The sequence below is a fragment of the Trachemys scripta genome, chromosome 1 (genome assembly GCF_013100865.1).
Source record: "Trachemys scripta elegans isolate TJP31775 chromosome 1, CAS_Tse_1.0, whole genome shotgun sequence".
In the NCBI taxonomy this organism is placed as follows: Eukaryota; Metazoa; Chordata; order Testudines; family Emydidae; genus Trachemys; species Trachemys scripta.
Genome location: NC_048298.1, coordinates 29,158,850 through 29,176,298, shown reverse-complemented (window position 1 = coordinate 29,176,298; position 17,449 = coordinate 29,158,850). Strand labels below are relative to the sequence as shown.

The window sequence follows — 17,449 nt, the reverse complement described above, 5'->3', positions numbered from 1 at the left end:
GAGATGAACTGAAAAATAATATTTCTTTTATCATTTTTACAGTGCAAATATTTGTAATAAAAATAATATACACTTTGATTTCAATTACAACACCAAATACAATATATATGAAAATGTCAAAAAAAAATATTTAATAAATGTCAATTGGTATTCTATTGTTTAACAGTGCAATTAAAACTCTGATTAAGCAAGATTAATTTTTTTAATCGCAATTAATTTTTTTGAGTTAATCGCGTGAGTTAACTGCGATTAATCCACAGCCCTAATTTTGGGTATCTTAATTTTTGAGTTTTCAGCTTCAGACATCTATAGAGGTCCTGATTTTCAGAAATGTGGAGTGCTGGCAGCTAACACTGACTCAACTAGAATTGTGGGTGCTCAGCACATCTGAAAATCATATACAAGATACTGGCTCCAAAATTAGAGGCCACAATTCAAAATTTGGGCCTAAGGCTTTGTTGTACAATACAATTTTTAGTCTAGTTGTAACTTGAGTTAACGGTCAATTAATTTGAGTTAATTAACCTGATTATAAATGTAATTGTAGACCGTGTCCACAAATGTTTATTTCAGGACATAAAGGTTTGTTCCTTGTCATGATTCACCTTAGAGGTTTATATTTGTATTTACAATCATGTTAGTTAATTTGACTCTAGTTATAACATGACCCAAAAGTGGGGTCTAAATAACTAGCCCAAAGTTACAACCACAGCATGCAGGCGCTCCATCTATGGCCACCAACTAACAGCCCACCTGCATTCCCAGAGTTCAGTACACTCACTCATCCAGAAGTTCTGGACACTCTAAGTAATCTCGGCTCAAGACTTGTGAATATAACCCATACCCTTCCTGAATAGTAAGAGAGTCATGATCTATTTGGTGTCACTCCTGACTGAAATGGCCAATGCCTCGTTCAGGGAAGGAATCTTCCCTTCCTTTCAAACATGCAGTGGTCTAACCACAACTGAAGAAACCCACATGACATATCATTTTTAGCCAATTACCACCCAACGTTAAACCTCCCATTCCAGGGCAAGCTCAGAGAACTTAGCTAAAGGTCAACTACAAGCTTATCTAACTGAATTTAATATTCTAGACCTGGTACAATCTGGATTCAGGCCAGGACATGGACTTCAAACTGCTTTAGTGGCACTGATGACCTCATCCTGTCAACAGGGGGCAGATATACATGCTCATTCTCCTAGACCTCTCTGCAGCATTTAAACTGTGGACCATGAGAAACTGCTGTCTTGCCTGAGAAAGGCTGCAGGGATCCTGGGTAAAATGCTAAAATAGTTTGAGTTCTTCCTGGAGGGAAGCAGTGATGGAAAACTGCACCTCCACCATGAGACTGCTCAGTCGTGGCGTCCCACACGGATCAATCCTCTCTGGGCTTTTCAACATCTACATGTAACCACTAGGTGAACTGGTCAGACAACATGGACTCAAGTGCCAGCAATATCCATGTGACATACATGACCACCACTACTACCAAGCTGGCTTAGTGCTTAAGCAAGATGAGTTTATGGATGAAGACCAGCTGCCTGAAGCTGAACCTGAGCATGACAGAGGTGATGCTGCTGGATAGAGGAATGTATTTTGAAGAGTTCACAGCCACAGTACAGTCTCTTCTGGTTGAAAGTACACACCAATAATCAGTCAATACAGTCAGTAATTTAAGAGCATTCTTGGATTCATTGCTCACAAAGAAAGTATTACTCATGGATGCTGCTAATATCTCCAGTTGCCTAGCAGACTCCATCTCATCCTGACCTGACCTCAGTTATTCACTCCTTTGTCTCCTCTTGGCAGACTATTGTAAAGCAATATACCTTGGCATGAAGTATTACTTAGGAAACTCCAACTAGTATAGAACGCTGCAACGTCTTCTCAGCAACAGAGATTAGACCGAGCCCCTCAAATTTGTCTTTTGCGCTCTACATTGTCTTCTAATACTGTATCAAACCAAATTCAAGGTTTCAGTGCCTATCTTCAAGTGGCTCCATTGCCTGAGCTCAGGATACCTAAAGCGCTGGGTTGAGGATTGTGGTCAACACCTTCATTCCTATGGCACAATGAAACACTTTACAATTAGGGTAATGGTTGTGTGAAGGAGGCAGAACTTTGTCAGGGCTTGGTCCAAGACTGTGGAATGAACTCACATAGAAACTAAGGACTATCCATCACAAACCTCAATACTGCAAGGTGTATTTCTCTGACCTTGCCTCCACTAACATAAATACATAAAAATATGTATATTAAGAAATCCCACCAACCCTATACCCAGGTGAGGAGACGAAAGAACAAACAACACATGTCAGATGTTAGCCATGCCACCCAATGCACTATTGGAATGTGCTCAGATACTACACTGATGAGAGTGATATGCAGCCTATATAGAATACATCTTGTTTAGCTGTTGAGGAAGAATCAGAATACCCCCAATTATTCCAAAATCTCTCCTCTGCTCACTAGGCCACAAAGTCTAATTTCCACATATTCCACATTCTTAAAATGTTTAATTATATATGATGGCATCAATAAGTATTCTTTTGGGGGAGAACTGGTGTTACTTATTTCTTGTAATATTTGCAGTCATTAATCTGAATACTTCCTTCCATTTCCAGAGACAATGGTGGACCACACATAGTGAGGCAAAATTTTTCTTCTTATTTATTGTCTGGCATAGCAGAACATAAAGGAGACAGAAGAAATCTAAAAATATGGATGGGAAAAAAATCAGCTAATACAAAAGGGATAGGTTTCAGAGTAGCAGCCGTGTTAGTCTGTATCTGCAAAAAGAAGAACAGGAGTACTTGTGGCACCTTAGAGACTAACAAATTTATTAGAGCATAAGCTTTCATGGACTACAGCCCACTTCTTCGGATGCATTCTATATGAGAAGAAATTCTATAAGAGAAGAAATCAAGGCCGAAGTAAAGAAAATGTTAGAATTAGGGGTTACTGAAGAACCTTATAGAACGATTGGACTGGACCACTGACTAGTACCTAAACCTGATGGTACCAAGAGATTCTGTAATGACTTTTGTCGACTGAATGAAGCATCCCAATTTGATGCATACCCCATACCACGCGTCGACGAACTGGTTGATCGATTGGGTAGTGCCCGATTCTTGACTACACAGGATCTGACAAAAGGGTATTGGCAGATTCCCTTGACTAAAGAAGCTAAAGAAAAGACAGCGTTCTCCACCCCGGACGGGCTATTCCAGTACACTGTCCTTCCTTTTGGGTTACATGGGGCCCCGGCCACGTTCCAGCACCTCATGGATAAACTGCTGTGCCCCCATATTAGTTATGCAGCCGCGTACCTAGATGATGTCATAATCCATATGCCAGACTGGGGAACCCACTTGGAGAAAGTTGAGGCAGTACTGCACACCATAAGAAGAGCTGGCCTCATCGCTAATCCTGATAAATGCACCATAGGGCTAGCAGAGGCTAGGTACCTGGGGTATACTGTAGGAAGGGGCATAGTGAAGCCCCAAACGAATAAGCTAGAGGCAATTCAAAACTGGCCCCAGATAACCCGAAAGAAAAAGGTCTGCACGTTCCTAGGCATGGTAGGCTATTATCGACGTTTTAGTTCCCATTTCGCCACTAGGGCAAGTCCCCTAACAGACTTGGTAAAGGCCCGAAGTCCAGACATGGTGAAGTGGACCGACACAGCAGATGGGGCGTTCACAGACCTTCGGACAGCCTTTTGTAATGACCCCGTATTCATAGCCCTGGACTTTGACAAGGAATTTATTTTACAAATAGATGCTTCCGAGGTGGGGTTGGGGGCGGTTCTGTCGCAAATGGTGGGAGAAGAGGAACAGCCAATCGTCTGCCTAAGCAGAAAGCTGCTCCCAAGAGAACAGAAATATGCAGTAGTCGAGAGAGAATGCCTTGCTGTCAAATGGGCCATGGAGACACTGCATTATTACCTCTTAGGCCGGCGATTTACTTTTGTGATTGACCATGCACCGCTCCAGTGGATGCAGCGGAATAAGAAAAAGAATGCAAGGGTCACCAAGTGGTTCTTATCCCTTTGACCATTCCAGTTCCACATACGGCCATCATGGCAACACTGATGGTCTGTCACGAGCACACTCCCTGGTGTTCCAAGTTGCCCAACTATATGGTGTTGAGCTGGGGGGGGGGGGTGAGATATGTGATGGGGCAACGCCAGATGGCTATAGGAAAGTAGTGAGAAACAAGTATGTTAGCCCCAGGCTAACCAAATCCCTGTTTGCCATTTGGTTACCATGGTGTTGCTCCAGGTTAATCAAGACACCAGGGGCCAATTAAGATCCTCCCAGAAAGCAGTGCAGACAGCTAGGTTGATTGGGACACCTGAAGCCAATCAGGGCTGGCTGAAACTAGTTAAAAACCTCCCAGTTAGTCAGGTGGGCACGCATGTCAGGAGCTGTGGGAGGAAGTTGTACTGTTGGAGAGACTGAGCAGTACGCACTATATCAGGCACAAGGAAGGAGGCCTTGAGGTAAAGGTGAAGCGGAGCTTGAGGAAGTGGGGGCTGTTGTGGGGAAGTAGCCCAGGGAATTGTATGCATCCTATTTCTAAAAGGTCAGCTACCATAGCTGATACTATTAGGGTCCCTGGGCTGGAGCCCAGCGTAGACAGCGGGCCTGGACTCCCCCCTTTGTCCCCCTGATTAATCACTGAGACTGGGAGACAACAGACACTGTGCAAGGGAGGATAGTTTCTCCTCACTTCCCTCGCTGGCTTATGATGAAAATGGCTCAGTAGGCTAAATACACTGCTCTACAGCCAAAATGCTTCTGAAATAAATGTAGTCAAACTTTACTAATTCTGGGTCACTGAGAACGAAAATGATGCTTAAAATTGTTGATTGGCTCTAGTTTTCAAGATGCGCTATTGGGTCAGTATATACGACCTTTGACTTGGGAATGGCGGAGGATAAGTGAGTTATAAAGGGAAGGGATCTCAATTTAAACCAGAAATGACTAAAATACATCTTTGACTGGATCTATGAATAAATCTATGACCGGGTTTGGACAGTACTTGCTTTTTAGGCAAACAATGAATGATGCAATCTGAAGCTGGTATTGCGTCATACATGATATGAATTGCATCATGTTATTTCTAGAAGTCATGGATGATGCAATCATAACGAAGCTTACATCACTCTGCTGAACAAATTGCTCTAGATCAGCTCCAGAAATCATACAGTGTCGTGCTCTCTTATTTGTCAGCGTTTGATTTTGCAAAAGGACACGTTTCTGTTTAGCCAAAGTGAGCAGAGATGCCTCGTACTTGTGTGAACAATGCAAATAACTTCTGCTATGTTTGTGGTGAAGTGATTTTTGCATCACAAAAGCGCAGCATAACCACTATGGTTACCACCTTTATTTTGGCTGCAAAATTGGAGATCAGGACAAGAGGTGGGCCACACACATATGCAACAAATCTTCGCCAGTGGTTGAACAGGAAAAGGAAATCTATGCTCTTTGCAGTGCCAATGATTTGGAGAGAGCCAACAGATTATACCAGCAATTATTACTTCTGCATGGTGCCTCCAGTTGGGAAAGGTGTGTCAAAGAAGAAAAAATGGACTGTGCATTATCCAAACATTCCATCAGCTATACGCCCAGTACCCCATGGAGAAGGACTGCCGGTTCCTGATGCACCAGAATCATTTTCACTTGAGTCAGATGAGGAAGAGGATGAAACTTCCTGTCCTGAACCATCAATGTCACAGGCCCCACATTTTCTCCCATCCTCCTCCTCTGAACCACACCTCATAACACAAGGTGAACTAAATGACCTTGTCAGGGATTTGGAACTACCCAAGAGTAAGGCAGAGCTGTTGGGCTCCAGACTACAGCAATGGAATCTCCTGGCAGGTGATGTTAGGGTTTCCATGTTCCGTGACCGTCAAAAGGATCTTGTCCCATTCTTCTTCATGGAAGGTGATCTTGTAGCCTGCAACAACATCGATGGTGTGATGGCAGCCCTCAACATCGTTCACGATCCAGATGAGTGGAGACTGTGCATTGATTCATCCAAGACGAGTCTTAAAGCTGTTTTACTGCATAATGGCAATGTTTTGCCATCAATTCCAGTTGGTCATGCAGTCCATATGAAGGAAACCTATGACAACATGAAACAACTTTTGAGGTGCATAAACTATGACCAACATCAGTGGCAGCTTTGTGGCGATTTGAAGGTTGTTGCTCTCTTGCTTGGTCTGCAGACTGGATACACAAAGTACTGCTGTTTTCTCTGTGAATGGGATAGTCGTGCAAGAGATTCCCACTACATCAAGAAAGATTGGCCACTCCGACAGTCATTGGAGCCTGGGAGGAAAAAAGTGTTCAGCAGCCACCATTTGTTGAATTAAGGAAGATTTTGTTACCACCCTTACACATCAAGCTGGGTCTGATGAAGAACTTTGTCAAGGCCATTGACAAAACACAAGCAGCTTTCAAGTACCTCCGTGGAAAATTTCCAAGGTTAAGTGAAGCTAAGATAAAGGAAGGTGTCTTTGTTGGTCCTCAGATTCGTGAACTTCTTCGAGATGATGCATTTGACCACGCACTGCGTGGCAAGGAAAAGACGGCATGGAAAGCCTTCCAGTTAGTGGCAATACATTTTCTCGGCAGACAACTACAGGTTGTTGGTGGAAAACCTCCTCAAGGCATACAAAAGCCTTGGTTGCAACATGTCACTAAAGATGCATTTTTTGCACTCTCATCTAGATTTTTTTCCACCGAACTGCGGAGCAGTGAGCGATGAGCATGGCGAGCGATTTCACCAGGACATTGCAACAATGGAGAAACGCTATCAGGACAAATGGAGCCCATCAATGCTTGCAGACTATTGCTGGACAGTGACAAGAGATGCTCCATTTAATGAATACAAGAGACAAGCCAAGAAGCGCCGAGTAGACACTGAATAGGACTAAACTATGTACATAATAGTTTTTTGCCTTTTGTTTCATAATAAATTTTATTTATTTAACCCTTTTGCTGAATTTTAAAGTGTTACATAAACAGGACAGGTGAAATATTATCATGTAAAGCAACCATAAACACATGGAAAGACCTATGTTTACAATTTATGATTAAAACTCTACTGTCTACACAATATGCATAGACATAAAATATAAAAACTTAAATATCTTAGAAACAGTAGCCAGTTGTTTTAATTGTCATATTTGAATTCAGCACATCAAAATACATAATAAATAGCACATTTTATCTCTGAAGCAGATGACTTCTCAAAAATTGTAGACCAGTGATATCACAAGCTAAATATGAATCACCAGTACAACACTATTGCAAAAAAAGCAAATAATTCTGGGATGTATTAGCAGGAGTGTTGTAAGCAAGACATGAGAAGTAATTCTTCTGCTCCACTCCATGCTGACTAGGCCCAACTGTAGTATTATGCCCAGTTCTGGATGCCACATTTCAGGAAAGATGTCGACAAATTGGAGAAAGCCCATAGAAGAGCAACAAAAATGATTAAAGGTCTAGAAAACATGACCTATGAGGGAAGATTGAAAAAATTGGGGTTTTTTAGTATGGAGAAGAGAAGACTGAGATGGGACATACGTTTTCAAGCACATAAAAAGTTGTTACAAAGAGGAGTGAGAAAAATTATTTTCCTTATCTTCTGAGGACAGGACAAGAAGCAATGGGCTTAAATTGCAGTAAGGGCAGTTTAAGTGGGTCATTAGGAAAAACTTCCTGTCAGGGTGGTTAACCACTGGATTAAATTGACCAGGAAGGCATGGAATCTCCATCATTGGAGATTTTTAAGAGCACGTGAGACAAACACCTCTCAGGGATGGTCTAGATAATACTTAGTCCTGTCATGAGTGCAGGGGACTTGGTCCCTCTCAAGGTCCCTTCCAGTCCTATGATTCTAAAAACACCTATCACCCGTCAGTGAACACTTTTCACAAAGCAATCACTCCATATCTGGCCTCCCAGTCCTCATCCTCAAAGGAAACCTGCACATCACCTTCAAAAAATGAGCCTGGGAACTTAAATTCATAACTTTTCTGGACACTAAAAACCATAGTTTTAACAGGGATACTGATTTTATGGCTCATTATAACAATTCGTTGTAATAACATCCTACTGCCCCTACTAACCCTCTATTGTCCTATGACTGAAGGGATGTTAACTGCCGATTTCATTTTAAGTGATCTCCTACAGCATGTATGAACCCCTTCTGCTTAACAGTTTGTCCCACCTTTTATTTAGCTTGGACACTCTGGTTACTTTATCTAGACCTGAGGAAGAACTCTGTGAAGCTCGGAAGCTTGTCCCTTCCACCAACAGAAGTTGGTCCAATAAAAGTTATTACCCCACCTACCTTGCCTCTCTTCTATCACCAGTGCTATTCAATATCACCATTGCTGGTTGAGGGGTAAGCTTGAAGGGGCATCTGTCAGTGGCACTGAGATGAATGTCATGTTACTTTGAGACCTCAAATATGACAACGGCATTGCCTTGTTGGCTCAATATGATGAATCACTACAGCTGATGGCTGATATGGTCAGGCAAGAAGCAGCGCACATTGGTCTGGATTATTAATTCAGATAAAATTACCTTCAAGCAGCCTCCAAATCTAGATTACAATCAGCTTAGTATTAACTTGTTTGGATGGGAGACGGAGCATGTGACAACTGTCAAATACTTGGAAAGCATCATAGACAATGCTCGAGGATGTTTGAAAGATATAAATGGTTGCATAGCAGTAACTGACACCACATTTTGAGCTCTTCAGTGGCCTTTGTGGAGACTTTGTGACATCAAACTTACCAGAAAGCTGAAGATTTATACAAAACAGTTACACTATCTTTACTTCATGGAAATAAAACGTGGGTGCTGAGGAAGGTTGAAGAGCAGGGAACTGATGTTTCTGAACATAAGAACAGCCATATTGGGTCAATTAAAGGTACATCTAACCCAGTATCCTGTCTTCCGATAGTGGCCAATGCCAGGTGCCCCAGAGGGAATGAACAGAACAGGTAAACATGACGTGATCCATCCCCCTGTCGCCCATTCCCAGCTTCTGGCACACAGAGGCTAGGGACACCATCCCTGCCCATCCTGGCTAATAGCCATTGATGGAATTATCCTCCATGAATTTATCTAGTTCTTTTTTGAACCTTTTTATAGTCTTGGCCTTCACAACATCCTCTGGAAAGGAGTGCCACAGGTTGACTGTGCATCTTGATTCTGGTTGTCTTCATCAGCTATTTCATATAAGTTGCAGGAGAAGATTAGCAATGAAGATATTCATGGCTGAACTCAGCAACCACCTCTATCAGCACTGGTTTGGTTTTGAAGGCTTTCTTGGATGGAAGATTAACGAATTACAAAGCATGTTTACTAAGGAATACTGCTACACGGTCAGTGATCATGTGGTCACCAAAAGCTTTGGTGGCATGATAAGATCGCCAATGATGGACATATTGGCCTCCTTGCCTTGATAATAATGAACATGATGTTTGCAGGTCATCACAATGTTCACTTTGCTTGTTTATTATATCTCTTCCTCCCAACCCATTGTCTGTCTTGTCTATTTAAATTGTAAGCTCTTTGGGGTAGGAACTCTCTCTTACTCTATGTTTGTACATTATAGTAATGGGGCTTTGATACAGTTGGGGCCACTAAGCATTATAGTGACACAAATAATACACAATAATTGCAAATCTAAGCTGTGTAGAATAAATATAGAAATACGTATGTAGTACTAAAGAAAAATTGTTCTGAAGCTGGACATAGCATTCAATTTTACAAGAAGCTACTTTTGCTACTCACCATTTGATGCTGTGAAATCAATAGCCACTGTGAAATTGATTTGGGTTCTGTCAAACAAGCAAATAGGAATCTTGTTAATATTACTATTGATAGTTGGAAAAATATGCAAGGGAGATCATATATCTTTTAATGCATTAGCTTTATGGTCAAAAGGTATCACTGCAAAATTCAGGTTAAAATCATTGTGCATTATTTTGTCTTTTATACAGTGTCATCAATTAAGCATCAATTCTTGAGGTTACTACTCTTCGAAACATAATTCTCCCTTACCTGTAAATTACATTTGTGTAAGAGTTTCTCTCCCTTTACATATGTAGAAGCGTTATACAACTGGTTGGGTTTTCAGTGGTCCCATCTTGGAGAAACCTGTCCACCTCACCAAAGCTTCAGTTCAAAATACTTTACCAATTAATTTTATAGCAATAATTTCATACACTATACACAGTATATGATGTGTCTGGCTTTCATTTATTTTTGTCCCACCCCCCTCCCTTGGCCTTCCCCTTCTCCCTGACTTCAATACCAGGCAAACTGGTTGAAACACAATATGTTGGGGAAGAATCAACATGGCTTTTGTAAAGAATAATGAAGCCTAACCAATTATTAGAATTCCTTGAGGATTTTAACAAGCATGTGAACAAAGGGAGATCTAGTGAAGTGGTTCTCAAACTAGGGCTGCCGCTTGTTCAGGGAAAGCCCCTGGCGGTCCGGGCCACTTTGTTTACCTGCCATGTCTGCAGGTTTGGCCGATCACGACTCCCACTGGCCGGGGTTTGCCGCTCCAGGCCAATGGGGGCTGCCACTGATCTAGTGGATATAGTGTACTTCTTGGACTTTCACAAAGCCTTTGACAAGTTCCCACGTCAAAGACTTCTCATGGATCGGTATTGGTTAAAAGATAGGAAATTAAGAGTAAGAATAAATGGTCAGTTTTCAGAGAGGAGTGAGGTAAGTAGTGGGGTCCCCAATGATCTGTACAGGACCAGTGCTGTTCAATAAATGATCTGGAAAAGGGGGTAAACAGTAAGGGAGCAAAATTGGCAGATGATATAAAATTACTCAAGATACTTAAGTCCAAAGCTGACTGCAGAGAGTTACAAAGGGATCTCACAAAACAGAGTGACTGGACAACAAAATGGCAGATGAAATTCAGTGTTGATAAAAGTGCAAAGTAATGCACATTAGAAAACATAATCCCAAATATACATACAAAATGATGGGGTCTAAGTTAACTGTAACCATCTAGAAAGAGATCTTGGAGTTATCATGGATAGTTCCCTGAAAACATCTGTGCAATGCACAGCAGCAGTCAAAAAAGCCAACAGAATGTTAGGCGCCATTAGGAAAGGGATAGCTAATAGAAAATATAATAATGCCCCTATATAAACCTATGGTACACCCACACCTGGAATACTGCATGTTTTTCTGGTTGCCCCATCTCCCAAAGATATATCAGTACAGAGAAGGGCAACAAAAAATGATTAGGGGCCTGAACAGCTTAATATGCGGAGAATTAAAAAGACTGGAACTATTCAGCTTAGCAAAGAAATAACTAAGGAGGGATATGATAAAATCATGAATGGTGAAGAAGAAAGTGAATAGGGAACTGTTATTTACCCCTTCCCATAACATGAGAACTAGGGGGTCACCCAATGAAATTAATAGAAAGCAGCTTTAAAACAAAGCTAAGAAAGCATGTCTTCACACAATGTAAAGTCAATCTGTGGAACTTGTTGCCAAGGGATGTTGTGGAGGCCAAAAGTATAACTGGGTTCAAAAAAGGATTAGATAAGTTCATGGAGGATAGGTCCATCAACAGCTATTAGCCAAGCTGGTGAGGGACGCAACCCCATGCTCTAGGTGTCCCTAAAACTCTGCCAGAAGTTGAGACTGGACAACAGGAGATGGATCACTTGATAATTGTCCTGTTCTGTTAATTCCTTCTGAAGCATCTGACATAAGCCACTGTCAGAAGGCACAATACTGGTCTGACCCTGTATGGCCATTTTTATACTCTTAATGGCTAGGACAGAAGACACAATCTTGAGTCAAAGAGTTAGCTATCACTAAAGTCAAGTGAGAATTTACTGCCAAGGAACAAATACACTGATTTGCATACCATTTTAATACCAGTTATGATCCACTTTGTTATACACTGCAGGGACTTCCTACCCTTCTTAAGGACAAACCATACTTGGGACCTTCAACAAAAATAAAAAGGAAATCTCAGGACCTGAACTGCTGTGTTCTAATGAAATAGAAAACAGGAGTCATGGTTCTCTTTCATTTGAGGATTTTGGATTGGCAAAAAAGTAGGGAATGTGACTGTCCTGATCCCAATGGTGTTGAGAATCCACTTTAGGTTTAAAAAGATGGTAACATTTTAAGTGTGGCTTTCACCAGGACAAAGTACAACAGGAAACAAGCAAGACTGAGCAGCCAGCTTACTCACACTATGAGCTAAAGTTCTGACCATAAGGAACACCCCTTTAATTTGGAGTTCTATCCTGAAAAGCATCTATGTAAAAATGGCAATTTAGAGACATGATTACTGATGTTAGTGACAAAGAAGTTTTTTTTTAATTTTTATTTTAATTTTAACCCTTTTAAGACTAGAACTAGAACTGCAAAGATTGAGTGAGCAATAGTCTATTACCCCTTGTGCACGGACATATTTTTGTTAAGTTCCAACCTTTTAGTATACTTATTACTTGAGTGTCCTGCAGCAGCAAACGGCCTTGATCTGCTGCCATTTCTCCCAGTCTGAAAAAATTGGAGATGGAATAAAAAGTGCTTCATGACTAGGTGCTTGAATTCGACTGCATAAACTCCAACAATTTGTAGTTATCAGGCACATAATGGCAGATCCTACCTCTCAAGAAAGGCAAGACTTGCCAATACCTGTTGTATCAGGAAGTCTTCAGTTCCCTTGGAATACTCATAATTTGTCTGAAATCCATGGAGATCAGTTTATGAAAACTTTTAAAACTTAGACCGGAAGCTGGACTTCGCTGAGGAGAGATAAAAGCTGTTGTAGTCTTTCTGAAAGTATCAGAAACTTTGTAATCTTATGAAATAAGGCCTGCTGTTTTGCTTTATCCAGAGTCTTATCCAAAAGATGCTTGTCTTCTAAGGGTATGGCTATCAAGCTCCACTTGACCTACAACATCAGACTGTCAGGACCTCAGGCACATTACCATTTTGCATACTTATTGGCTATAAGGAACAAAGTTGATGAGAAGCAGTGCAGGCCTGCCAGCTTTAGGGTAATGTACAAGAGAGTCTTCAGGCTATTTCCTTTGTCATGAAAGGGATAGCCAAAACAGCATAAGGTCAAGGACACTTACTTCACCTGAAGAGTTATTCTTGCTGTCTCTGCTGGTAACAGCAGCTGCTGGGTTGCATTCTCCCTGCCTTTTTTTAAAAAGGCCCTTTGATGTGAGACACTGTATGAGGGGAAAGACCAGTCTTTTATAGGTGTTGTCGCTCAGGCACATAAATTCTAATTAGGAACTGACAGGGTGGAAGAAAAGAGGAATTTGTCATCCAGCCAAAATTCAAGCAATTTTTCCTCAGAGTAGGAAAAGCAACCTCTTCTTTGTGCACTTGTTCTGGGTTTGCCATTCCAAGTTGCCTGGCAGCAGGAGACTGGGCCAGACAGATACCGAGTACAGCAGAGAGGAACAGGAAGAAATACAGGCAAAAAAAACAGATAGAAGAAGAAAAACAGTTGGCACTAGTAGAAAAAACAGACTAAATCTCAATTGGAAAATTAACAAAATCTTTTCACCCATCAGCCTTTTGCTAGTCTGTCTGATGGACACAGTTTCTGAAGAATTCCTCACTGTGGCATCATCTACTGCATAGCTTTATAACTGTCCATATGCTGTCCCAGGTAAGAGGAACCCAATGATGAGGATTTGTGAATGATTCCTTGAAAAAGAAATGCTGATTCCTGCCTACATGGGGGACATTTTGCTTTGCCCTGTGGGACTTGAAGGGGTCTTTAACCACCATTAGCTACTGAAAAGCATGAGAAATATTGACTCTTTTCATGCCAATCGATGCCTACCTCCATTAGGATAAAAGGCTTCAAACTACAACTAACCCTAGCTCTCAACTTGGTGAGCTAGAAGCTTCTATCAACATCTTTTAGTTATTTGTTTAGTAGATGGGCTAGAGTTGTCACTGAACTCTGGTGATTCATTGGTTTGTCATGTCTTCTGTGTCCTAATTCTTATATAAGGGATTCTTGCTGTGGTACTCAGAATTCTGTTGATCACCATATTTGGAAATGGGATGGGATCTCCCCCCACCCCCACCTCCCATCCCCAAGCAGCTTGGTTTAGCCTTTGCTTTGTGGGGAACTTCATCTTTTCCTGCATGTCTCTAGAGGTGCTGTGGCTCATACACAAAAATCCCTATTAGAAACTGACAGGGTGGAATAGAGGAGGAATTTGTCATCCAGCCAAGATTCAAGCAATCTTTCCTCAGAGAAGAAAAAGCATGTCTTCTTTGTGCACTCATTTCCATGCAGTAATTTTGACTGATCAAGCTGGAATAGCTTGAGTTTCTATGCATTGCTTTCCTTGTGTTGTTTCTTGGTTGAAATTTATAGTTGATAAATGTTTTTATGTGGCACAAGCAATTATTTGAAGGTTTAACCATTTTATCAAAGACAGGCAAAAGATGGAGAACAATGGGTCTAGGCTTTGCAGTTGAATGAGTCAAAAAGCAGAACCTTACCATTCAGAATAGATTCCCTATGACACATGGACTAGGCCTCATAACTGTGGACAGAGTCTTTTTCCTCAACAAGGGAGGAGTGATAGCTTGAAGATCCTCAGCTTGGGAAGGACACAGTCTCCAAGAAAGTGCTGGATATGGCAGGCTGCTGTTTCCAGTCAACTAAGTAGGTAACTAATGGGATGAGATTTTCTGGCTAAATTAACATTTGGGGAAACTTAGAGAGACAAGGGGGGGGGGGGGTGAGGTAATATCTTTTACTGGACTAACTTCTGTTTGTAAGAGATATAAGCTTTTGAGTTACATCCAGCTCTTCTTCAGATCTGGGAAAGGTACTGAGAGTGTCACAGCTAAATGCAAGATCAAGCAGATAGTTAGCACACTGGTTCTCAAACTTCATTGCACTGTGACCCCCCCTTCTGACAACAAAAATTACTACAAGACCTCAGGAGGCGGGGACTGAAGCCTGAGCCATCCCAGCCCCGCTGCCCTGGGCGGAGAGGGAGCAAAGCTGAAGTCCAAGGGCTTCTGCCCTGGGCAGGAGGCATGTAATCTTAGCCCCCCACCCTCCCTTCCCAGGGCTGAAGCCCTTGGGAAGCCCTTGGGCTTCAGCCCCGGGCACTGGGGCTTGGGCTTTGGCCTTGGCCCTAGGCCCCAGCAAGTTTAACACCAGCCTTGGCAACCCCATTAAAATTGGGTCCTGACCCACTTTGGGGTCCCGACCCAGTTTGAGAATCCCTGGTTTAGCATAAGTAGTTAGCATATATTCTAAGGGACCATTCAAAGTGAAGTGGCCCACTAACACCTCTGTAGTCATAGAACAAAAAAGTGTGTTACAGATTGTTGGAATAAGCCATAAATCTAGTGTCTTTATTAAGACTATGAATTTTAGTGTCTAGCTAAATTATTAATTTAAGCTCCAAGGCTCATATTTTGAAAGCGTTGTGCAGGTTTCTCTTGAGGATGAGGACTGAGAGATCAGATATAATGTGATTGCTTTGTGAAAAGTATTCCCCCACAGATGATATAGCATTTTTGTCTTTTATCATTTTCCTGTTTGAGTTCATTTGAGAGCATAGAGATTGCCTGGTTTCACCCACATAGTTTTATTTGGGCATGTAGGCTTTCTACACTAGTACTTTTGTCAGTAAACCTTTCGTTGGTCGGGGTGTGAAAAAACTACACGCCCCTGACTGACAAAAGTGCCAGTGTGGACAGTGGTATGTGGGCGGGAGATGCTTTCCCGCCGACATAGCTACCGCCACCCAATGGGGGTAGTTTAATTATGCCAGCGGGAGAGAGCTCTCCCCCTGGCATAGAATGGCTACCCGGGAGACCTTACAGCGGCACAGGTCGGTAGTAACCTTACCGCTGTAAGGTCGGTAGTGTAGACATAGCCTTAGCGTACTGAATAAAGTACACCACGTGTTGTGATAGGCATGGGTAGGACCCACAGATCTTGAAAGGTGTGTTGTGGGAGTTGATCCTTGTAGCAGTGGAGATATGCCTGCAAGTTTTGCACCTGTTGTTCTGTCAGGGTCTGGTGTCATTTAGATTTGGTGTATCCTGGTCTATGCAGAGTTTGCTTCTGGCGATGAGCTTGGAGAGGCTGGGCAGTTGTTTGAATGTAATTTGTATTACATGATTTCATAAAATTGCAGCCCTCTGTTTTTAACCCAAGCAGAAGAACAAGGAATGTAGGTCACGTCACACTTACAGGATTGGGAATTCTATCCAGCAAAGCAGTGACTCTGAGAAACAATTAGGAGTCGTGGGTAGATAATCAGCTGAACATGAGCTCCCAGTGTGATGCTGTGGCCAAAAGGGCTAATGCATTCTGAGATGCATAAACAGGGGAATCTTAAGTAGGAGTAGAGAAGTGATTTTACCTCTGTATTTGGCAGTGGTGTGACTGCTGCTGGAATACTGTGTTCAGGTCTGGTGCTCAGAATTCAAGAAAGATGTTGATAAATTAGAGAAGGTTCAGAGAAGAGCCACAAGAACGATTAAAGGATTAGAAAACATGTCTTAGCATGATAGATTCAAAGAGCTCAATCTATTTAGTTTAACAAAGAGAAGATTAAGGAGTGACTTGATTACAGTATTCAAGTATCTACACGGGGAACAAATATTTAATAATTGGCTCTTCAATCTAGCAGAGATAGGCTGGAAGTTGAAGCTAGACTTGAGACTGGAAATAAGGCAGAACTTTTAAACGGTTAGAGTGATTAGCCACTGGAACAATTTACCAAGAGTCATGGTGGACACTCCATTTCTGACAAATTTTAAATCAAGATTGGATGTTTTTCTAAAAGATATGCTCTAGGAATTGTTTTGGGGATGTACTTTTGCCTGTATTATACAGGAGGTCAGACCAGATGATCACAATGGCCCTTCTAGCCTTGGAATCAATGAAGAGTGTTTGTGTGTGTCAATTTCATATCTATAATAGTTGTGATATAAAATAAGACCAAAGCAAACACTTATCTTTATGAGTTATCCTTTCATTTTAATCTATGCTGGTTTTAGAGTTATTTCTATAGAGAAATTAAGAAGAAGCAGAACCAATAACTTTCTCCTCCCACTGCCACAACCAAATGCAAACGTAAAGTATTTATGCAATGATCACACAGAGGTCACTAGATTTCCTTTAGTGTTACTTTAGCTGTCATCTCATATTACAGATGCATAGCCAGAGAGAACAACATTACCAAAGACCAAGACAGCTATAATAAACACTGTAAATACAGTTCTCCAAGCGCCACAGTTCTGCACTGTGACTTCACATAGTTTCCTATGCTCTGATGTTTTGCACCCTTATAGTATGTAGTTGAAACATTCAGCCCTCAAACTGATCTCATGCAGCATCAGAGAAA

General features: G+C 41.7%; 1 protein-coding gene across 3 annotated transcripts in view; it reads right to left on the bottom strand.

Moving 5' to 3' along the window:
- The window catches only part of CPNE8 (copine 8), a 263,816-nt gene that overhangs the window by 74,281 nt on the left and 172,086 nt on the right, over window positions 1–17,449 (bottom strand). For all 3 annotated transcript variants that reach the window (XM_034766921.1, XM_034766915.1, XM_034766928.1), the window contains one exon: window positions 9,828–9,874. In XM_034766921.1, the coding sequence (XP_034622812.1) occupies window positions 9,828–9,874 (47 nt within the window). The remainder of the gene's footprint in view (window positions 1–9,827; window positions 9,875–17,449) is intronic.